Raw genomic sequence first — 24,422 nt, forward strand, 5'->3', positions numbered from 1 at the left:
AGCATCATTTGTCATATTTAAAAAAGGGAGAGCTCCCCCTCCACTTGAGCAGCATCCACAAGACAAGTGAACACCACACCTGAAAGCTGTTGCTTTCTTTTCTAGTCTCTTATTATGTTTTCAAATGCTTCTGCTAAACAGTCCACCTTTAGGTCCTCTTCATACAAAAAGAATGTGTTTTAAACAGATGGAAGCAAGCCTCTGTCTTGACACAGATGCAGGACTACAAATTTGCAGTGGAGGAGATGGGAGATAATTATTTAGATGGCTTTTGTGGCTTATTCCAGCATCTGGTATTCTACCAGGGTGCCTCCTGAAGAGGGAAAGGGCAGGAAGAAGCTAGAGAAATGCTGAGCTTGTTTTGCACTTGGTAAAGGTTTTTAATCTTGAACAAACAATTTGGAATTCATGCAGTAGAATACAATGACTGAGAAATAAAGATGCATCTCCTGGTGTTCACCATTCTCCCTTTTGTTTGCTCAGAGCCATGATCCAGGTTGTAGGGCATCTAATCTGCTGTTCTCTTAATTGCATTAGTTACAGTGGGCGCTGGTGGGCAGTTGCTCAGAACAAATCAGTCTTGCTGAGATAGTGACTATGAAGGGAGGTTGTATCCAGGAGTGGGCTGGTCTCTTCTCCCAGGCAATCAACACCAGAACAAGAGGACACAGTCTCAAGCTGTGCCAGGGGCAGTTTAGGCTCGAGGTAAGGAGAAAGTTCTTCCCAGAGAGAGTTGTTAGGCATTGGAATGTGCTGCCCAGGGAGATGGTGGAGTCACCGTCACTGGAGGTGTTCAAAAAAGGATTGGAGATGGCACTTGAAGCCATGGTTTAGTAGTCATGAGGTCTTAAGTGACAGGTTGGACTTGATGATCTTTGAGGTCTTTTCCAACCTTATTGATTGTATGGCTTCTGCCTTCTGGGCTGAGCACGCAGCTTGACTCAGGGCTGCTGTTTGGGTGTGCCTGTGGTTGGACACCCGCACCTCATCGCATAACTGAGGGCCTCCGCAGCCTCCCAGGCCCCCCGCAGCCTCTCCCTCCTGATCCGTGTGTCACTCCTGGACAGGGCACCCAGCACTCCCTGCCCAAGCTGTGGATTCCCAAGCCGGTACCACCCAGTGCAGCAGGCACGACCTCCCTGCTTCTTGGCTCCTTGATGGTGTAAAAGGGGAGTGGCAGAGTGAAATGTTTAGGATTTCTGGGGTGACTTCTGAAACCTCTATCCAAGAGGTGTGGTTGAGCCATTTGACTGTCTCAGTTCAGGTCATTAACATTTCAGAATGTCTGTTATTTTGCTGTCTGCCTGCCTAAGCTTGGTAGAGAGCTGTCTAACTGGGGCTTGGGGTGGGCCAACCAACCACGTTTCTCTCCCTTGTGATCTAATCAGATCTTGCAGCTCCCGGGACCAGATATTTCAAGATACTTAAAGACTGGCAAGAGTTAGACATGCAATTAATTCTTTAAAATCTGATACTCAAATACCACAAATGCTCAGTCAGCAGTGAGCTTGTGGTGCAGAAGAGTTGCAGTGCTGAGTCAAATGGGATGATTCTGCTGAAAGATACTCCTTTTTCCTGGTTTTATACCTGGGCAGTGAAGGTAGTCTCACAATACAATTAGGGGGTTTATTATTATTATTATTATTATTTAGTTTACCTGCAGGCTCTTCACCATGACCCTAGTCTTTGCCAGGTGTTATTATATATTCCACAGCTATCTGCAAACAGATGTGAGGATTCCCAATCCTCCATTGGCTCTATCATTGCCGATTTTTGCTGCCTCAGCCAGAAGAAAAGGAGAGTAACATCTACACCCATATGTGTGAGATGAGTATGGCTATCACACAAATAAAATTACTGGCTGCTGAATAGCAACAGCTTAATGAAAATGTGAACTGTTAAACAAATAAAGCCAGTCAAGCTCATAATACTTCTGCGTGGAATTTCACTGTATCACTGAGTAGAAATAGAATTAGGCTTAGGGAAAAAAAGATATCTGGAGAAGTCTCTGCTTCTGTGCTTAGTATATGAAGCTGGACTGGAGAGGAGTGAGCTATACTAAGTGTGGATGTGCTACCTCAAGCTAGAGAGGAAATCTCTAGTGCAGGAGCCTGCTAAAGCAAGGCAGGAAGGTGAAGGCCAGTGACATCTTGGCCTGCATCAAGAATAGTGTGGCCAGCAGGAGCAGGGAAGTCCTTGTGCCCCTGTACTCAGTACTGGTTAGGCTACACCTTGAGTACTGTGTCCAGGTCTGGGCCCCTCAAATTAAGAAGGACATTGAGACTCTTGAACGTGTCCAGAGAAGGGCAACGAGGCTGGGGAGAGGTCTTGAGCACAAGCCCTGTGAGGAGAGGCTGAAGGAGCTGGGGTTGTTTAGCCTGGAGAAGAGGAGGCTCAGGGGAGACCTTATTGCTCTCTGCAACTACCTGAAAGGTGGTTGTAGCCAGGAAGGGGTTGGTCTCTTCTCCCAGGCAACCAGCACCAGAACAAGAAGACACAGTCTCAAGCTGCACTGGGAGGAGTTTAGGCTCCAGGTGAGGAGAAAGTTCTTCACTGAGAGAGTTGTTAGCCATTGGAATGTACTGTCCAGGGAGGTGGTGGAGTCACCATCCCTGGAGGTGTTGAAGAGGGCATTGGATGTGGCACTTGGTGCCATGGTTTAGTAGTCACGAGGTGTTGGGTGACAGGTTGGACTTGATCTTTGAGGTCTTTTCCACTCTTACTGATTCTATGATTCTAAGATAAAGCATTAGATTATTTCTGAAGCCTAAATGCAAATTGTACAGAGGGATGGAGCCCTTGAGGACAGTGTGATTTGTTTGTTTTATTTATTTATTTATTTTAATGCATTTCCTTAGCATCTTCTGCTGGTGAATAATTATTGTACCTCTGTGTGATTGCCAAGTAACATTCCTCTTAAAAAACGACACCGAGATGGGGCTTTAGCTGCAGCTGCTGGGCAAAGTTGGGAGGAGTCTGACAAGAGAGCCTGGAACTCTGGCTTGTGCCCTCCAGGCAGTGCTGCCTTCTAACAGCCATGGGAAACCTGCAGGGTTTAGCACACTCACATGTTGCAGGTGAAACCCCCAGGAGGAGAATGTAACCACTACTATTGAGGTCCCATCTCAAAGGCACAGTTGTATCTGAAAGGGCTGTGAAGAGTTTTCAGCACCTTACCCAAGGACTGGACTTTCCTGTGCTTCCATCTTCATGAAAATTTCTGGAGTTAAAGGCATGCTCATTAGGTTAATAATCTGTTCCAGGATGAGATCTGGAAAGGCAGAATGCCTGTATAAAGTTGGGATCAACTTGTGAAGAAGCCCTGCAGCCAAGGAGCTGCTGAATCTGCCTCCACACAAAATGTCATCCTCTCTCCCTGGCTTCTCCCACCTGTCTATGTTTGGCTGTGAACAGTGAGAGGCAAAGGACAGGATGGGGATGATCCCTAGGAATTCAGAGGACAACTGGAGTTGCTCTTTCTATTTCCTGCCTCTCTTTCCCTCCACTCCCACCCTGATGGCATTTCTTCACAAGAAAGCATGTCTTAGCTAGGCCTGGTCTCAGACGTCAGTGGACTCAGTGGTGTTTGGAAGGTGTGCTGTGTCTGGGTCACACAAAGCCTTAATGCACTGTGGAATTAGAAACATTGGAGGAATTTATATTCTAAATGTCTTCATTTTTCTAGGTGACCTTGTGAGATTTTCTTGTACCAGATCTGTATCTTGCCACCCTGCTGCCTTTATCTAATTTGTTTTCTTGTGTGTGTTGCTGACATCCAGTGAAGTGTAATTTGTTTGAGAAGTGGCACTTACAACGAGGATCCTGCTAGTAATCCCTGCATTGAATCCCTATATACACAATGTTCCAGGAATAATTAAAGGCACAAACTTCAGTCTTGAGGAATGCACAGGGGAAACCTATCCTGAAATGAGGCTTGGCAGATCTGACTTTTGTACTTGCAGTGCTTTTTAGCAGCAGGATTTGCTATTTTGGTTCCAGGACTGAAGCAGATTTAAGTGGAAGTCTGACATCCTGAATTTACACGTCCTAACAGCAGTGTTCATCAGTCACTGTGCTTACTGTATCATTTCTCTACCCCTTCTCTCTATTAATTTTCCTCAATAGTCTGCAGGGATCATTTGCCAGCCTGATTCAAATTCCTGCACTTTCCTGGCATCTTGTTTTATAACATCTTGCATCATGTACTTTCCATTTCTGTAATCCATTTAATCCGAAATACTGGAATGGCTTTGCAGGTATTTACTGCATTTCTTTCTTCCTTGTGTTAGGAGGTAACAGGTCATTTATACAACTTAATCCAAAGTCTCTTGGCTTCTGGGCTTATTTTTCCCTTTCATTTTCCCACTGATTATCCCCGAGGCTGGTAGTGAGGGCAGGAATGAGAGTACGGAGGAGCTGCCTTTATTGATCCATATGGTTTGGTTATGTTGTGCTTGGAGCAGGGCTTGGCAGTTTAGCAGTTAAACCCTGCAGCCAGTGACCCCAGCAACAGCATTGCTGGTGCCTGTCCTCAATTTTTGGAAGCGTTGGGCGCAGGGTTTGAAATAACGAAATGCTGTTGCATCAGTAAGTGGTTTTCCATTCCTTTTGGCTCTGGAAACGGATATTCACAGTTGGGTGAAGTTCATTTTAATCCTCACAAAACCAGAGGTGGATTTGTACAAGTTGTCGTTGTTCTGCTTTAGGAACACTCTGTGCCTTCTGGATCCCTTTATCCCTCCCGGGGACTAATCCACGGTCTTGAGAAACGCTTGGGGTGACTCCAGTTGTGGGATACAGGGGCTGCCAGCGTTATCTCGTTTGCTTGTTCCAGAAAGGCACAGTAGTGTTTGTAGTGCATGCTTTCTGATGTGTATAGATAGTGGGATGTAATTATCTTCCCCTGAGGTAGAGTCATTATGCTTGTTGTAAAGAGAGAGGGTCGCAGTCCTAATGGGAAATGATTTTAAAGCAATCTTGACCAAGTCTAGTGGAGCCATTTCAGACCACTTAAAACTCAGCCAGTCCTTCATGGTACTTGTGATATGTCCACTTTATGTGGTAAGAGGCAATGGGACTAACACTTGTCGAGGGATAAAGAAAATCTCTGATAAACTGCAGCCTCGGCTTTGGGTAAGCGCCGTGTGCTGCCACGGGGGAAAGGCGCTGGCAGAGCCCAGGCTTGATTATTATTGTTCTTGATACTGATTTGGACAAACGCAAGGCACTTGCAGAAGCAATAAGGCAGCAGTCAGGAAAGCCACCACCTTGGGCTTCCTGCACTACAAAAGCTGCTCTTCTGCCCCCAGGCTAGAGTCCTGCCGAGGAGAGAGGATTGTCCCTGTTTCCCGAGCAGGTGGCTGGCTAGATAGTGGCACAGTCCCCAGACCAGAGCCAAATCACTGGTGGGTGCACTTGTGGTTTACTTGAAGTTCAGGCTTCAAATGTGCTCTGACTTTCAAGGCAAGTTTGGTCAGAGGTTGTTTAATAGCAAGTACTACGTAGTGTTACAAAATGTCAGAGGAAGACAGCCTTCAGCATGCTTTGTCCTATGGTGGAGTTGTGGTCTGTAGCAAGGTGAGGAGAAGGACTTTGGCAGAGCTGATGGAAGGTGGCAGTCAGCAGTTACAGGTCATGTGGAGGTGCCAGGGCAGGTCTGCTGGGACCAGCCCGTCGCCAAAAAGCAAGACCCCGCTTCACATAAGCTCTTTGCTGTGTTTCAGTCCGTCACAGAGGCACAGCAGCCTGGGCTGTGCAGGTTAGCAGAGCTCAGCTCTAAGCCTAGTACCCAGGAGAGCCAGAACTACTAGTAGTGAATGCTCCCTGTATGACTTTCATCCTTTGAGCTCCTCTGTAATGGTATTGGAAAACAAAAGTTGTTTAAATAATGGAACAGACCCGATGAAATTGTGCAGTGATGCAGAAGGGGTGAGGAAGGGTTATTTCCTTTCTTTCCATTACTTCTCTCCTCCCGCCTTGCCTCCCAAACGTGGGTGGAATCTGCATGTCAGGCACTAGCAACATCAGCCTGGCCCCGTGGCTTTTCTTAACGGTGAGAACGAGCTTAAATGCAATTAACATTGATTGAACAAAAACTGCCCTCGGTTTGTATGCCGATTAATTAACAGCCATCCTTTCAGCAGTGACCCTCTGCAGAGCTGCGTTTGTTCCTCCTGGCCCCCGGATTTTCTAGCACACATCCAAAATCAAAAGCACTGAGTGTGTTCCCTACTGTTATGTCTGGGGCTACCAGCTCAGCGGGGAGATGCAGCCCCCCAGCTGGGATGATTTTTTTGTGCAGTCTGCTAAACTGCAGAGCTGCTCAGTCAGTGGCAAAACATTTCCTGTTAAGCAAGGCTAACGACGGGAGTTCTCTGCGAGTTAGAACAATGATCAGAACAATTGTCTGGAGGAAATCAGTGTTATAATGCATGAAGAAACAGGTGAGGCTTAGAACAGCCAGAGATTAGTTGTGTTAGTAAATAACTTCATATTCGGGTGATGCAGAGCAATGGGGACCTGTCAAGGCAGAGCAAAGCAAACAATGTGCTGCCTCTTGTGATTCAAAGGAGAGTGGGGGTGGGGAGAGGAAACCAGAAAGACTGTTCCTGTCCCTTGCGTTCTGGTGGGGTGCATAGACCAGGGAACTTCCACGTGAAAGCACTTTCTGGGGTGTACTGGCAATGCATCTGGTGAGTTTTTTGAAAGGCATCTTTTCTGCTGTCAAGCCAGCTTTGAAGACACCATCTGGGGAAGTAGCCAAGAAGTCACTGGGTGAACTTCTCTGCTTTGCAAAGCTATTAACACCAGTACAGAGAAGAGGGAAAACAAAACTCTCTTCATAGCTTTTTGAATTAATGTTTTTTTGTTGCTGCCAGACGTGCTCTTGCCCCTTCTTATTCCAAACCCAAGGACAGCAACTGTTGGACTCCTGAAGGATGAGAGAGACAGAGAGGCTTTTCTGTGCAATAACTATATGGCACAGAAGTGCTGTGATCCATTAGTCAGCACAGCTGCTCCACAAAATAGCCAGTACCCTGAATGTAACAGAACAAATTGCACATAACCAAAAAATACCTACAGCATACATCAAACCAAAGAGACTCAAATGTCCCTTGCAGCAGTTTGGGGTGCTAATAGCCCCACAACAAATGCCTTATGCAGTGGAAAGGCCTTGAAAACCCATCCTAGGACAGGTCAGAATTTTTGTATTTTGTTAGCACCTCTTTCTAGACCAACTGAGAAGAAAATGTTGTGTGGTCATCTTATTGAAGTCTGCTGTGTGCCAACAGGTATCTTGGTTTCCCGAGCTGCCTGCACACAGCAGCGAACTAGGAACTATGGAGATTAATTTCTACTTTGTCACTGACACTCCAAATGCTCAGAGTAATTTATCATGAGAATCTGTTTTCTGATTTCTTCATAGCTACACAGTGCCCATATGTCTGAGTGCTGTGTTGTGACTGCTCAAAGGAATATTAGAACAAAGGTAAGGCACTCGCTGGAGGAAACTTGCAGGGTTTACCCCGTGAGACTAAAGGCTGGTTAAATAAATATCTCTTAGCACAGCTGAGGCTTGGCAAGCAGCATCTCTGGCAAACACTGAGGGAGGAAGTTCTTCAGGGCCTGGGGTTTCAAGAAGGGAGATTCCTCCACTGGCTGTGATCTTCCGGCGAGGCTGAGAGCCGAGGCGCAGAGCTAGCCAGCGACTGCGGGAGGTGTAGGGGCTACTGTGGTCTTGCCAGGCAGCCCCAAGCTCCCACGCTGGGATGCAGACTGACTAAGAAGGAAATGAAGGAAGACAAGAGAGTGATGTGTTAGAAAAGCTTGCTGGGACTTACTTGTCCTGATGCTGATACCAAGGCTCCAGTTCTCTACTGTGGGAGGAGGACTGTGTTGGGTGTTGACTGGACTCCATCTTCAGCAGGGGTAAGATTTGTGGAGCAGGTCTACTTTCAGAGCTCAACCTTTTCTTCTCATTCAACTGGTGCCAGATTGGAAAGCTACTGGCTTTCCTAAGGAAGCTGCAGAGTGGTGACATGTGTCAGCTCTGGGTGGGCCAGTTTTGACCTTTGTTAGCTCCCCAGCAGGGCCTGTGGCAGTGATAGAGTGTGGGTTAGTGGTTCAAGGTCCTGCTTGCCAGGAGAGGCGTGGAGGAGAGCACTGAGTGCCCTCCAGCTGGATTTGCTGTCAGGGCTGAACAGATTGCCATTCCCATTTCTGCTGCAGACACAGCTGTGAGGAATTGCCTTTGTATGGACCCCTTCGTGTGGGCGCTGCATCCATTCATGGAGGCACTGGCTGAAGCTCAGCGAGTCTGGAACCTGGTATCCACCTGGAGTTGGGCATTGGCAGTGTGCAAGAAGGGAAGGGCACTGCTCCCTCTCATGAGAGTGAATGTGTGGTACGCTTTACAAGGCTGCTTGTTTCCTGAATTGTCCTTCTGCTAAGACTGCAGCAGAGACCAGCTCATGCCAACTGTTGGGCAGTTATTTTGTGATGAGGCACTGAACTTCTTCAGACTGAGCCTGAGCTCAATTAATTGGGAGTATCCTACTGTGTGGAAACAGCACAGCTTGTGATTGCAGGCTGCCTGGACTTGTGTGTGCAACTTGTCTGGTTCATAAGTAAGGGCATGAAGGCTTCTCCTTCCCTTTCCTGGCTTCTTCTGCTCAAGGTAAGTATGGTAGCTACCTGGTAGCATGTTGCAGGGAGGATTCCAGGTTGAATGAAATGAGGGGGTGCCAAGTCTGTGTCGGCCTGGTTGGTGGAATTCAGTGGAATTCCATGCTAGGTGCAATTCAAACACTGGTGTAAATGGTTAGCTTAGCAAAGAGTGGGTTTAGCCTCAGAGGTATGGCATCCTTCCATGCTGTTACATAGCCTGTGAGGCATGAAATTGATGCAACTGTGCTTTTAAGTAGCTAGCCACAGATTTATAAATGGATGGCCTAGGAACAGTGAAAGCTATTATATGCAAATTCTAACAAACATAGACTTAAGTGATGGACTAACAGACCAGGAGGCCTACAGAGCTTCCACTGTGCAGTGTCTGTGTGATGCTCTGCAGTAGCCATCAGAGGAGACCTTTGGTCTCCAGTGTTGTCAGCTGTTAATTGTGCCTGCACCCCACAGCATATTCTGCAGAAGATCCAGAGGAGCATGGGTTCACAGCCACCCAGAGACTGTATTCTGGTTTCACTTTCTTTGTAAATGGAACTTTAGCAATATTGGAGAGCTCAAGACAGTCTACACTGGCATGGCAAATGCCATGAGATCTGGATTGGCATCTGAGCAGGAAAGTTTGAAACAGCTGGGAAAGTCATCCCCCTGTGCAGCCTGTTGAGTGCTGGAAGTTCTTCCATCCCCAAAAATGTCAATCTTACAGCCTTCATGAGCACTCTGTGCCCCTGATGAGGGAGAGGACATTAATTAGTTGCTCCATCCACCACAGACTGCTCTTAGATGTAATTGTATTGCATTGAGAGCATCTGGGCCGATCAACAGTATCGTTACCTGCATCTTTTGTTCACAGAAGTTTCCCTTGGTGAGTGCTGCAAGCAGGAAATTGGTGTCTGGCCTGCCTGGCAGTCCATCAGTTCTGGGTCCAGTGCTCACTGTGCAAAGGATTTTTGAGAAAGTTTAGGCATCCAGAATGAGATGGAACCTGATGTTTTTGCACAAGGGATGTTTGTGAGCCTCCAGCTGAATGCTTCTCCGGTACGTGGGCAGGTGAGGCTGGAAAGAATTGACTGAGGTTAAGTGCTGCCTGGTTTTCAGTATTTTCTGCTGAAATGAGTAAAAATAGGTAGTTATGATTTTGAACATGCAATTGTGGAACTCTAATATTCTTTAAAATCACTTTCTTTAAAGAGAGAAGTGTTCCTATCTTCCAGGAGGGCTAAGCACAGGGTGGCCACGTCAGTGGCTTTCCCACAAAACGTAGCATTCCTCCACACTTCACTGGAGAGTTACAGTGGGAATGCAGCAAATTACTTTATTGCAAAATTGATTGCCAGTTGTTGCTGCTTCCCTCATTTCCATTTGTGTGAGTGCTATTGGAGTTTTTAAAACATATTGCTCTGTGTAAAACTTTTAAGTCACTGATGATGAGAAAAATTACCTGGGAAATTAGAGTCAGTTGAGTTATATTGATGGTTCATTTGTCAAGTTTCTGGGTAAGCTTTGTCTAGATAATTTGGCAAAGGGTTTTCTCTTTATTCTTGAGCCCTTTGAAGCTTTCCCAGTTCATTGTTGTTAGAGATAGGGCTGTCTTTGGAGATGCGTGGTCAATGTGCACTAAATATGCTGACCTTGCAGGTGGTACGCAGCAAGTATCAGCCTGCTACATAGAAGTAGCCCACATTACACCTTCACCTTCTGACAGGCATTGCCAAGTGTGCCAGTGTCGTCATTTTGTGATGTTGTTCTTTCTGATGCACACTCAAGGAGGCACAGCTTCTCTCCTGAGGAAGGCTGCTGTCCTGAACTGAGGGCAAATCAGCCCTAGTAAAAGTGGATGGTGAGACCACAGGCAGCTAACTCTTCAGTTGCCTTTCTGTAGTTGACTTTAGCAGGGTTCTCCAAACATGGGTCAGTACAGTCTGCTTTGCAACAGGGAACTGCTCCTGTCCAGATCATCAGGAAAAAAGGAGCATGTTGATGGGTTGACTGTGCAGTTCTGCTGTTTGTGTAGCTACCCCAGCAGTTCGTTGATATCAAGGTGCCATTGCTGATGCACAAGAGCTGGTTACCTAGGTTTTGAAGGACACCCCCAAAGGTACCCATCAATACCCCCAGAGGGAGAGGTGTTATAGCTGGTGCCAGGTCTATTCTCATCAACTACTGATGGCATTGTTGGTTTGATTTCTTCAACTTTATAGGAATGATAACATTAAAATAGGAAAGACCATAGCAGGCTGTGCAGTCTCCATCCTGGAAGTTTAGGCTGGAGGTGAGGAGAAAGTTCTTCACTGAGAGAGTCGTTAGGCATTGGAATGGGCTGCCCAGGGAGGTGGTGGAGTCCCCATCCCCGGAGGTGTTCAAGAGGGGATTGGACGTGGCACTTGGTGCCATGATTTAGTAGTCATGAGGTCTGTGGTGACAGGTTGGACTGGATGATCCTCGAGGTCTCTTCCAACCTTTGTGATACTGTGAAATTCTGGGGGTTTTTCTACTCCTCAGAAGTCTGTAGCTCATGTAACAGCTACCTGCAGGATCTATCACATAGAAAACAGTGTATCACTTAGATGATGTATCACTTAGAAAACTGGAGGTTGCTGTAAGGACAAAGCAGGCATGATTTTGCTTTGAATTTTAGAAGGGTTTGGGTCTTAATAGAATAAAGGCTGTCAAACATGTCTGGAGTGTTAGGGCAGTCTTCGAGTTCCTCTCTTTCTCTCCCCTCTCTAGTGCTCACTCTTCCAGGCTGAGTGAGTGATGTGGGCATGTTTGATGACAGCTAATCAGTGTTTCAGTATCCTGCTGAGGCTGAGACTTAGCATGGAGCTACAGTTTCTCCTGCCACCAAGCTGCTCTGAGGCTTACCTGAGACCATGGCCTTTCTCTCCTGCTATATGCCATCAGATTTATAAACTCTGTTTATTTGTAAATGACCCTGTAATCTTGTTCACAGAGTCAGTCTCACCTTTGATCTCTTGACCTGCTATCTTGTTTCTCCAGCCCTTTATCCCCTTGAGCACTTTGTGTTCTGCAGAAGACGAAACCCGGTGATCTTTCTGTGGGGTTTTCACCTTACCAACATTATTCCTTCATTTCTGAAAGGAAGCGTCCCATGGTGACAGCCGCATAACTGACTTGCTGCCTTTGTCTTCTATATCCTCCAGGAGCTGTTAGTTAATTCTGGATAAACATCAGCCATCAAAGAGCAGAGGACAAGGACTACAGATGCCCTCGGAAGCCCCAGCATCCTTCTGGACAGACACTGACCGAAACCGGTGCCTTCTGCCCTTTGCAGTCCAAGATGACAACATGATTCCTCTTCTGATTGCCTGCATGTATCAGTCTGGGTGGATGTTCCTGGAGGTGGGAGGAGGGCCCTGGGAGAAGGGGAGGCTATTGTTTCCTTTTTCACTGTATCACAATGTGAAGAATTGTGTTGACTCCAGGTGCTTCCAGCACAGCTTGGAGGCTACTCAACACGAGGCTGGTTTGCCCCGTGCTAGCGTTGGTTTCACTGATCCACATCTGAGTTTCAGGATCTGTTATCTTTGTCTGTTTGCTCTGGAGAAAGGGGTCTGAAGTATTTGGAAGTAACCCTGACTAGCTTGTTAGGATAAATTGTTCCTAGCATGCTCCCATCGGTTACACCGGTAGGCGCAGTTCTTCCCTTCCAAGGTTCCCTCCTAAACAATAAAGTGTTTAATGATCACTGTGTGCTGTGAGATACTTTCAGTCCCATGAGTTTGCAAATTGCTGTTTTCTGTCTACTACCCATGCCAACAAAAACTCCAAAGGAGTGTGAGGAATAGAAAGATTTCAAGTCACAGTTTATAAATCAGAAAAGTTGTTCATTTTGGTCCAGAGCTGAATGGCTTTGGCTTATCTGAAAGCACCTGGAAGAGTGCAAAGTCGTGGCTGAAGGGAACTGGTGTTGGTAATCATGCTGTAAAACCCTTTACCTGCTGAATGCAGAGCTCAAGTTATCTTTCTTTGCACCAGCTCTTGTGTGCAGTTCCTGCTTTTTCTGCCATAAACCAGCATCCTTTCTAGATTTGTGCTCTATTTTGACCTCTCCTTGCAGAGCTGAGGGACAGTGGGGGCTGAGAGCAGCTGGCATTTCATCCTTGTGGAGGTAGGTGCAGCAGATCTGCATCAGAACTGTCATCAAACCAGGGGAGCAGGTCTAGCTTAGTTCCCCTTCTCCAGCTAAAGCTTCTCCTCTGGCAGTGTTTGCTGCTCATGTCCTCTCTGACTGTATCTGACAGCTTTTAAAGGATGTGAACATGGATTTTTGGAGGTCATGTCAGAGTTTAATGTAGTGTTTATGAAAATGGATGAAGGGGGCTGAGAATTGTTTTCTGTGCTCTGTTTTGCTTCCTCTTTTTTTCTCTAGGCAGCAACCTAGAGCTTTTACATCTTCATTAAAGCAAGAAAATGCCTTTCCTTCTTGTGGAGAGCTGGTGCCACAACCCTCTTCCTCCTCACAAATGATGTTTGCTTACCCATGGCTCATCTCTGTTGGTCTCAGATCCTGCAAAAAGTTCAGCTTGTTATCACTGTCTCTGTGCCCAAGGGAGGAGGGACAAGCTTTCCAGAGCAAAGTAGGACATTTGATGCCCTCAGATCTGTTTGTAAGAGCACTGGGTAGGCTTTTTCTTCATGTCAGCTTTTGGATCTGCTTGGCAGAGCCAGGTTCTACAGGGCTGCAAAACTTCTGACACTCCATGTGGAAATTTGGAGCACCAAGGTCTATCCCTGACTAGACTTCAAATTATTGTTGGTCTGAAAAGTACTTACTTGGTGTCGTCTTCATTTCACTCTTGCCCCTATCCAGTGTTGCCTTAGCATGAGTAATTTAAATGTCATTATTTCAGCTGCCCTAAATTGAAGGGGGGGATTATGATGCCAGGGCTGATTATTTGGCGGCGCTGGACAATTTTCTCTGTTAGGCAACTGTAATACATTTCCATGTTCCTTTATAATGAGCTTTATTTACCAAATTGGCAATTCCTCTGTTGAGAAATAACTGATTACAGCATTCAGGGAGTTGCTGTCATCTCAAGATATGCAGGTGTCTGTGGAACATAAACAGATGTGATTGTTGAGACACGGAACTCAATTGATAGAGGGTAGGGGGGAAAGTATCAGCCATAAAATCATAACTGCAACATCTCCAGCTAATGTTGGCCAGGTGCACTGCGGTTGTTTTGCAGCCCAACAAGGACAAAGTGGCACTCTAAGGCCATCCAGTACCTTCAGATGAGGGACTGCTTGATTCTTAGCTGAAAATATGCCTCTTACTTGTTGTCACACTTCAGTACTGGCTTGCCAAGCTCTCGGTCTCTGGTGGTCTCTGAGGACAGACATAGATTCACTGTGTAGCCTTGGAGTGGGAAACTCCTCTCTCTGGCCATGCTGGGTTTGATTTTAGCTTGCTCCAACGCCTCCAAACCTCTTGGGGATTGTGTGTGTGGGGATTGTGGTCCCATCTGCCTTTCAGGCAGTCCCTTTCTTTTGGTGTTTCCTAATGTCCAGCAGCAGCTCAGGTATCTGAGCCTTGGGAAAAAACCAAAACAAACACAAAACAACAACAACAAAAAAAAACACAAACCCCACAGGTGAGCAGAGATGTTGATAGGAAATTGGCAAAGATGAAGTTCAGTTTGCAGAGCCTCAGCTGTCATTGGAGTGAAGATACACATCACACACCACACAGCTTCTTGGGTGAGTGCTTTCTCTTTCCATGCACCCCACCCCCCCAGTCTTTGCTGCTCTATACTACTGAGACCCTTGCAAAGAAGGAAGAAGGCCTTCATCTTCTCTTTGGCTTCCTCTCATGTGTCTCCTTGTCTGCTTGTTGGAAATTCTGAGCATGGCTTTTTTTTTCCATGCAAGATTGTGACAGCAGGTGTCAGTTACGCTCCAAAGTGGTACAGACCATTATTCCTGGAGCCTGGTGTCCAGTGTTGAATAGATTTCCTTATCACACAGCTACTGTCACAGTTGGCATTAATGGGCAACTAGGACAGCAGGATAAACGAGGTTTGAATCTATTGTGGAAGCTGAATTGGAGGCAGTTTCCTCCAAAGGCAAATTTGAGGTAGGATAGGAGCAGCCAGCCAGGCTGCTCTCTCTGCTGCATGTGTTGGATAAAAAAGAACTCTGCTGTGTCCAGGAATATGTGTGACCTATTTCACCTACTAAACCCAAACCTGCCCAGTGCCAGATACGGTTGGACACAGTGCTCCGTTCAGCTGAACAGCTGCATGTCCATTTTGTCTGCCCTCTTATTGCAGTTCTCTCTGCAAATTGGGTAATTGTGTGTACAAATGCATCTGGCAATTCTGATGCAATGTGCACAATTGTGGTAATTTCATGTGAAAACACAGGCTTGCAGAGTGCCCACTTCACGGGCATGAATTGTTTTAAAACTGGCCAGATGAATGGAAGGAACAACCTTGTTATTCAGGCATAATTTCTCAGTGTTGCAGGAAGGATACAGAACCAAAACAATGGAGTGAGAGAAGATACAGCAAATCACTGACAGAAATTTTCCAGTAGGCTTCAATAGCCTTTTTTAATGAAACATTCAACAAGCACTTTGAGATTCCAGTGTGCAAGAACATCTCAGGCTTTCTGAGCACCAAATTTGTGATCTTGCATAAAAACACAACCCATTGCCTCCTGTTGTTAATATTTCACACTTGGCTTTGCAAGATGCTTTATCTAATATCCTCTCTGCGTTCAGGCTTCTCCCAGCTCTGCCTTGTCCATAATGGGAGAGGCTGGAGGAGGAAGGCAATTGCCAAGCATGTCTGTAATCTACGTAGGAGGGTTTTGTGTAGCTGTAGGAGGAGAAGAGTAAGTCTCATTTCCTATTTTATAGTCTGCTGAATCCTGTGATCTCATGCTGTGTGCTCCTTTTCCAGGCAGAATTTTTCAATTTGTCTTTCAAGTTGTTGTTGTTTTTTATTTCCAAACTGGTTAAAAGTGCTTGTCTGTAGCTTGTTGCTAGGTTGTTTATGTCTGGTTGCCTCAGGTGATTCATTGTCAGTGTTGTGTGCGCCTTGGGACCAGGTTCTTCAGTTCCCCTGGTGACCTGGTCTTTTGGGGTTAGGAGGAGCATAGGTACAAGGACTGTCCACTTGCTCCTTCTCATTCCCTCAAGGAGCTGCTGTTAACTAAATGCACCTTGATAAAGCAAAGCCCACAACTGCAGCAGCTCTGTTTGCCACCCCAGGGAGCTGTTGCACCCAGCACTATGGAGTTAGGGGTCCCTTTTTTGGAAACCCATGGGGGCTTGAAGGGCCCTTCAGAGTGCTGTGGGGTTGCAGCCCCACACCTGCTCCCTTTAGTTTTTTACCTTAATACTTGGAGAGGATGGATGTGATATTCCTGAACTGACTCACCTGCCCTCCTATCTGTCAGCTTTTCACTCTGCTCCTGATGCGTGTTTTGGTTTCTCATTGCTTCCCCAGTTCTCCTGGCCTAATACCTAGGGAGAGTGAGGGGTGATGCAGGCTGAAGTGATTAGCCTGGACCGGTAGTTATCTTCATGCTGAGGTTGTTTAGGGCAAGTAATGATGCCCTCCATATCCCACTCCAGTGCATAATTACACTGGCAGAGTGGTAGTTGTGCAGCCTGGGGCAAAGCCAGAAGGAACAAATGGAGCAGCCACTGGTCTCAGGAGGGCTCTGTGTCAAAAGACTGTCTTGGGTTTAATGACACATGTGCTCTTCTCACACTTTTTACAGAGGTCAGCATATGGCAGGGAGTTTTTCTTTGTTGCATTCCTAGGGAGAGCAGCAAACAAACTTTTGTTTCCAAGTTGAAGATGAAATCAATCTATGGGGTATGTAAAACAAACAAACAGAGAAAACCCCCCACAAACAACCCTACAACTGCTCCTGAAGCTGCTTTCCCCTTGTGAATGGCCTAAATTAGATGTTCTTCCTGCTTGTACTCAGTGGACTAGCTGCACTTGATCCAGCCACTTCGTTTGTGCAGTGTGCTGTGAGGTGTTGCTGGTACTTGTGTCTGGTTCCTGCCGCCCTGTGTATTGCTTTCTGTGGGAGCTGTTGCATGGAAGATTTGCTGTCCCAGGGAGCATAGAAGTGGCAGTAGGGACCTGGAGTTTCATTTTGATTCCTGCTTTACATCTTCCTTTATTTTCACAAAGTGTGTTTAGATATAATTTCTGATGCCTTTGAAACAGGTTTGCCTACCAGCATGAGCCCAGACAAAGCCCTCTGTCTCCCATGGCTCTTTTTGAAGAGCTAGGGTCTGTTCACCTTGGTATGGATACTTTAAAGCCTTAATTTCAAAATCCCTTTTTGAACACAGAGTTGATACTGGGTGGACAGCTGAGGGTGGACAGGTGTCTACTGCTAACATGTATGGTAAACTGGTTCATGCAGTTCAGTCCTACACAATTCCTACTTCTTACTTCTCCACAGAATTGAAAAAAATAGAAGTTATCTTGTTCAGCCTTGCCATGGTTAGTAGCTGGAAACTCAGAGGCCCCCTGGCTTCTCTTCATTTGATCCATACCAATTTTTTTCTCTATTTAAAAGGGCTTGTGCCTGTTCTGAGGCACCTGCTGTCTTCTGAGAGCTGTGTGCTGTGAGTCTTTTGGCCTGTTGCTCTCATGAGGATGCAGTGCCTGGCTGCTGTTGGGCAGTGGGAGGTGGACCCGGTGAGTACACTCTGTGGGCACACTCCAGCCATACCCTCTGCCTGTGCATCTGTGCCTGAGCAGCTCTGCTTGAATCTTGGGGTGGGCAGCTCCTTCCTGAGTATGGGACAGGGCTGCTTGAGCTCTCCAGTGTCACCAGTTGCTGAGTGGGCGTATCTGAAGGGTGCTTTCCCAGGATCCATCTAAGAAGACTCATTTTGACCTGGCTGCATCATTAACCCGGGTATGTACTCTGCAGTGTGTGAATGGGCAACTTAAACCTTGTAGGTAAGGAGAATATCACCAACCTTCAGCCTCAGATCACTGAGCTGTCCTAGGGGTTGCTTTTTCACAGGGACAGCACAGGAGAGCCTCTTGTGTTTCAGTACCTGGTGCTGAGGTGCCAGTGGAGTTAGAATGGGTCTAAGTGGCAATTACTTTTTTTTTCCCTTATGGCTTTAGATCAGGTTTGTATGATTTAGTCCTTGAACTGCCTGAGCTAATTCTCTAATGGGCACCACCTGAGGCCAGTGAGTGACTCTCCTGCAGCAGGAATGACAAGAGTGTTATTTTTCCCCTTCTACGACCTCTTGAACGTCCCTCTGTGTCCATTCTCTCGGTGATGGAGTCCACTGTCACAGTGAGTTTGATTTTTATTTTCTCTGAATGGGAGTGCCCCTGTAAGTCAGGATTAGCTAAACACAACATTAAAAAATAAAGCAGGGCTATTAATTTAATGGGCTCCTCGTTACAACCATCATAAACCAAGTAAACAGGAGCTCTGCCAGTGCTGCCGAGCATTCCCCCTCCGAGCGGCCGAAGCAAGGGAGAGATTTGAATCTCTGCCATTTGATGAAGCTGTGTGCAAGGATGGCTTTTTAAAAATTAATCCTTTGCTTTTCCTTCAGTAGCCTTTCAACTGCTGAAGAAGTCTGCCTGGTGACTGCAATGAAACTTCATGGCTCTTAATGAGGCAGAGGGGAAATGCCGGTTCAGGTTTTAGCTTAAATCATATCAGCCAAAGGAAAAGCTTTCCAAAGGCAGAAAAATTGCTCTTTATGGGCTGCTTCAACAAAGCAGCCTTCGTGGTCCCTTTAATCCTTGTTTACTTATTTTTCTTTTGCAAGCCTTTGTGTTAGGACTTTTTGTTCCCCCCTGTACTCCTTACCTTACAGTGTGCTGTTGCTAACTAATGGTAACTTCCTTGGCTTGCCATTTATTGGGTTAAATAGATGAGCACTGTGGCTCTGGGATGGCCAGGCAGAATGAGCCTGGCATCCACATGCACTGCAGGAGTCCAAAGCTGCCTTTTCCTGTGAGCTCTGTGCTGCTCCCAAGCATGACTCTGTGACCTCTTCTCAGGGCTCTGTGGTGGGAAGGCAGGCAGTGCTGTCCAAACAAAGTATAAGCTGAGGCCAGCAGAGTGACCTGTGCACTAGGCTTGTTCCAAACCTAAATCAGGTGCTTGTGCAGTGCTGTGAGATCTTAAAGAGCTCACAGAAAATGTTCATCCATTTATTTCAAGACCATGCTGTAATTATTTTATATAGTGCCTTTTGGTACCCTGAAGTATACATTCCCAGGCTGGAGGGTGGTTAGAAAATGGAATATCCACAGTACTGTATTAAATAGACTTCATGGCTGCTTTCCCTAACATCCTAATGACACCCAGCCATGAAACCTCAGTGTCAGCTGTTGGTTCCACCCAGCTGCTGGGGCTGGCCTCACCTCCACGTTGCTGGGAAAAATGAGCTCTGCTGTCTGAAGGAAAGGGTGGCAACTTGAGGTGGCCAAACAGATAAAGAAGAGATTGTGCTGCAGAGTCTAAGCTGATCATCTTCTTGCAAACACCCTCAGACAGCAGGGTCAGCTCTTCAAACAACCTAGCAGATGTCCTATTTGGAGGCTGCAGGTGGTCCTGCATTGCTTGTTGCTGTTCTAAACTCCAGGTAGTTTTGTCTGGGCCTATTTTCAGCTGATGAATGGAGTTAGATCCATATAGGTTATAGGAATGCAATGTCAAGATGCCAGTGTGCAAGTGTGGCATCAGGAGAAGGGAAGTCCTGTGCATGATGGGCAGATGTTTCCAAGTGTGGCTCTTCTGCTGGGTAAAAATCTCCACCAAACAGTGCAAGGAATTGCACAGGAAAAAAAAGAGACCCATGTGCACATCATAATATAAAGGCAGTCTGTAGAGTTGTGACTGCAATCTTGGTCACTGCCCACCAGTGCTTACTTTGTGGGACTGCTTAGAAGCTCCAGGTTTAGCCAACTCTGTGGAAAATCAAGCACACTCATTAACAGAGAGGTTTTAATAAGCTGTACACAAGAGAATTGTGCTCCTGATAATTTTCCAGTCACCCTGGGACTGGAAGCTGATGCTCTAACACTGCCACCGACCTTGCAGCGCTCCTGAGCAAGAAGATGACAATATAATCATAGCTGTTCTCAGGAGAGCAGGATTCTGCCATTCTCAACATGAAAGAAAATTAGACTGTAATGAGGAGTACAAGGTGAAAAGTTATGAAGCTTGGAAGCCTTTAGCATCTATTGAGAATGTGGACACTGGAGAAAAAAGCATGAGCCATGGCTCAGCTCTCCTACTGCCCACAGGGCCACCCTGCAAAAAAAGGCTCACCAGGGACTGCTCCTGGCTGTCCTTGCTTTGTTTGGTCCAAAGCAGTTCTTTCCATCCAGCCTTAGATTTTTAGGTGAAGTAATTTATAACCAGTCTGCAGTATTTCCTCTTGTTGTTGCAGATCACCACCTGTCCTCCCAAAAACCCTTTCCAGGGTTTCAAGTTATAGAAAAGCTCTTCCAGAAGACTGCAAGAGAAGCAAGAGTAGACTACAAGAGAAGCACCTCTCACCTCATGGTGTCTCTGTGTCCAAAAGAGACAGGTCTCAAAGTTGCTTTGTCCTTGCTGAACCTGAGGCTTGAAAGGTTTATGGGGATGGGGACAAGTGCCCGTGGAAAAGCAGTGGTTGAAAATGTGACTTTGACTGTTAACTTGGGGAAGACTAACAGCCTTGCTTCTGGTTTTGTAAGGGTCCTCCAAGTCCTAAAGGTTTGTGTTTGTGAGCACTGGCAGGTGAGCCTCAGAGCTGTGCAATAAATTCACAGACTACTCCATATTCGTGGCCCTGTGTGCGCTCCATTAAACAGCGTTAACAGTGCCCTCGGCTGAAACTTCATTGCGAAGTCATCGGCAATTTGGTAGCACCTTCCTGTTAATGGAGGTATTCCTTACCCCACGAGGGAGACATGGAGAGAGGGCCCAGGTGGTTTCTGTCCTTCCCAAAGGACTTGGCAGGGCAGTGATGCTGGGGATGCCTGTGCAAACTGAAAAGCCCAACCGATGCTGCTGTCCCTGCCTTGCTTTTCCTTTCCAGCAAGCGATCGAGGGGTTGCACTTCATTAATGCAAGGGACTTTTCAGTTTGAGCTGTTAGCACACACTCTGATATTTATATTTATTTATTTGTAGCATCCAGACTTTGTGCTGTCTGGATTAATCCTCCAGGTAATCTGATGCTGAGCCATTATTGTGACAACCGAGCGTACGGTTTGACATGCATGCTGTACCTTGTGTGGCTAATTTATGTAACCCAATTTATAAATTACATAAATTGGTTACATAATTTACCACATACCTTGTACACTTCACAGTAATATTCCCAGCTTGCAATTTAAACAATCCTTATTCCAAGAATAATTTACACTGAAGACTCTTGAATAATTTTGCAATCTATTCTTGGACAGATAAGGAGCTGTGTTTGTTAAACAAACGCTGGCTGGTGTTGGGTTTAACTTATTAATCACCCTGTCCCAATTCCCAGGTAATCCACGGCCTCTGCGTGTGTCCTGTCCTGAGTGATGCTCTGCTGGCAGGGCCAGACCCATGCAGAGGTCCTGGTCTTCTTTTTGCACCTCTCAGGAGCCTCCTGCCTGGGAACAGGGAGTTTCTCCATCACCCAGCGAAATCCAAGCTTCAGCACGGCCAGTCCTGCTGGGAAAGCTGGCTGTGCTGCCTTGCAGCCTCATCCAGGAGCACAGCTTGGCTTCTCCATTGCCCACTTAAGCATGTGTGCGATGGGTGGTGGTGTGCTCATGGTGAGATGAGATTGGAGGGAGAGGAGGGGCTTTTTCATGTATCTGGGAGAACATGTGGTGCAGGGCTGGAGGATGATAGCTCTGTGGATGGTGGCCCAAGGAAGTTACATACAGTAAGTTGTCAGGAAATCTCTGCTTGGCCCGGCTGGGGGTCTGCTCCTAGTTTCCTTGCACTGAGGAGTTGAAGGGATGCAAGGCAAGGCAAGGCACAGGGCAACCCATTATGCTTCCTGTTTGCAGCCACCCTGCACAGCTGCAAGCATCTGGCAGGCAATACCTTGGCCCTGAAACTCTGCACTTTCCTCTGGGGTGCTGAGACCCACAGGAAGAGGATGGTGCTGTTCGTTGTTCTCTGTTTGGGTGGCTTGTGGTGCCTGACTGGCCCATTTCATTGCTCCTGCTCACTGGTGTCATGAGTTGCCATAAATCTTATTGTGGGGGTTGCAGGTGCTTAGGTGTTCAGCAGTGCCTGTAGCCCAGAGGGAGCACCATGCTGCTCCTTCCAGCTAAGCACAATGTTGGCCTGATGCTAAAGGTGCCAGAGCTCCTGCCCTCCACATCTGGCTTTGTCCCCTCCCCATCTTTTGCAGTCCAGCTGTGGCCAAATGTCTGCATGGGCAACAGCAGAACAGAGAGCTGCCAGGGCAAGGAGCACAAGTGCAGCACAGATTTGGCAGGCAGGCAGTTCTGATAGTGTTGGCCTTTCCTTGTCCTGTTGCTTTGCATCCTGGTGTTGCTGCCTCTCTTCCATGCTTTCTCCAGGAGGGGACAATGATGACAAAGACCATTGATTTAGCATCCAGTTGCTCCAAAACCAGATCCTATCCCCAAGCTGTCTCCCTGTGACTGATGCTTATGAGCACTGCAAGCAAGACATTTGGCAGCATGGTGGTGGAAGTCGTTGTACAGCCCTGCTGTCCACCATGGCCACCAGCCACCTCCTACCGATGCCCAAAGCTCTCCCCTTCCCCACGGCACTGCCTTAAGGGGACATCCCCTCCTCACCTGCTTTGAGTCTCCTGGCATCTGGGGGACCATGGACTCTTCCCAGCTCTGCCTTTGCTCCTCCAGACCTATGTCCCAGTTAGGACCAACAAAGGAGTTATTGTGTGCACACAATCCCGGCACGTGCGCCAGCCGGACCCACGTGCCCCAGACCCGCGTGGGCAGACCCTGACCTGGGCAGCTCCCATAATTATCTCCTGCAAGGCGAAACAATTAGGAGTCTCTGCTCCCCTCTCCCTTCCTTCCCCCTTCTGTATTGTTCTTGGCAAAGAAAGGTTAATTAAACTCAGAAAATATCCCTTTTCTCTCTCCCCCCCACCCCCCCCAAGCATGAGACTGTTAATTTTCTCTTTATATTTGTATTTAATTAATTCCTGTAAAGGCTCCGACTATATTTTTTGGTATAATTTCTTCCTTTGTCTCTCTCTCTCTCTCTCATTGTTAATCCTTGCATATTCAGGTTTTTTCCCCCCTCCCTTTTCCCCCAGATTTGAAATTCTATTACCATTTCAGAAGGCAGGCATTTGAAGAGAAAATTGAATACCCGTCCAGTCTTGATAAGAAGGACATTTGGTACCAACGGTAATTTGTGAAGCAGATTCTCCCCACACCCCACCCTGGGTCCCCCCTCCCTCACTCTCCATGCTCGTGGTGGAGGATGCACTTATGCCGCGGTGGGGGGGAATGTCACGACATGGCCTGTGGCTGTGCTTGGGTCACTGCATGGGGATGGAGTGGCCTGGTGGCACACTGAGCCTGACGCCTCCCCTGTGCCTTCACACGCCCCAGGAACCCACTCTGCACCCCCACTTCGCTCTTTTTGTGCAGAGGTGATGCCTTGTCAGGTTGCCCCCGTGTTTTTGGGGGGAGCTGGGCTGTGCTCACAGCCTGTGTGGTCAGAGGCTCCTCTCTCCAGCCCCACGAGCAGTGTGCCAGCAGGACCGAGAGCAGCAGCCCTGAGCCTCCCTGTGCAGAGCCAGAAGGGTTTTCTTTTCTCGGGACCTCCGTGTGAAGTCACACGACCTGCTTGGGTCACCCATCTGCACTGGGGGGGTCTGGATTTTGGGCACAGGGTCCTGCAGCTCCATTCAAGACACGGCGGTGGGCACAGCCATTGCATTGTGCCCTCTCCTGCCTTCTCTTCACACCCCGGTGCCAGCGCGGGGCTGTCGGGGCACTGAGGCCAGGGCACCTGTTGGTGGTGGAGAAGCAGGTCTGGGGATTCACGCCGAATTGTTCCCCCTGCTCCGTGTTCGCTGTTCCCTCCCTGTCACTTCCCGCACCACAAGGTGTCTGTGCCGGCCGCGCCTCGCCCCGCGCTGCTGAAGGGTGCGGGGCACCCACCCGCCGTGGGGTCGGAGCCGCAGCCGTGGGGGTGGGAGCGGGGCCGGGCATCCCTTCTGGCAAGCAGCACAAGATGGCACTCTCGCTCCGCGCTTCTGTCCCTGCTGCTTCCCGGCTCCCGCTCGGCTCGGGGCCGAGACCGGCGGAACTGGGGATGCTGGAAGCCGGAGCAGGGTCTGGGAGGCGGGGATGCTCCCGGGCTGCTATGACAGAGCCGCAGTCGTCGAAAGCCAGGGCGCGTCTCTAGGAGCTTCTCAGACCGGCCGGGTGCTGCGTGCCCGCTACGGGAGCAGCAAAATCTGACCGTGCCCGGCCCTGGGACATGGGCTGAGACCTACCCAAATTCGTGTCACTTGTGACCCACACGGTACGGCTCTGGACTCCCAGGACAGTGCACTAACCAAGCGCAAGGAGGAGCAGGAATTGGCCACTGCTGCTGGCTGGGCAGTCCCCCGGGGTTCAGCATGGTGCTCCTTGCTCCGGGACACAGTGGGAGCTGCCAGCCACCAACAGTGGCAGAACCCTCCCCGACAGGACAAGTCCACGGACACCAGCGGTGGCAGGACCCTTCCCGACGATCCAAGGCCATGGTCGCGATGCTGCT

At 47.8% G+C, this 24,422-nt stretch overlaps 1 protein-coding gene across 2 annotated transcripts in view; it reads left to right on the plus strand.

The window, feature by feature from the left end:
- Window positions 1–12,385, plus strand: part of CHCHD6 (coiled-coil-helix-coiled-coil-helix domain containing 6) — a 120,649-nt gene extending 108,264 nt beyond the window's left edge. For both annotated transcript variants that reach the window (XM_009896346.2, XM_054162850.1), the window contains one exon: window positions 11,847–12,385. In XM_009896346.2, the coding sequence (XP_009894648.2) occupies window positions 11,847–11,870 (24 nt within the window). In that variant the 3' untranslated portion in view covers window positions 11,871–12,385. The remainder of the gene's footprint in view (window positions 1–11,846) is intronic.
- Window positions 12,386–24,422: the final 12,037 nt, after the last annotated feature.

This window comes from Dryobates pubescens, chromosome 1, assembly GCF_014839835.1.
Source record: "Dryobates pubescens isolate bDryPub1 chromosome 1, bDryPub1.pri, whole genome shotgun sequence".
NCBI classification, from domain to species: Eukaryota; Metazoa; Chordata; class Aves; order Piciformes; family Picidae; genus Dryobates; species Dryobates pubescens.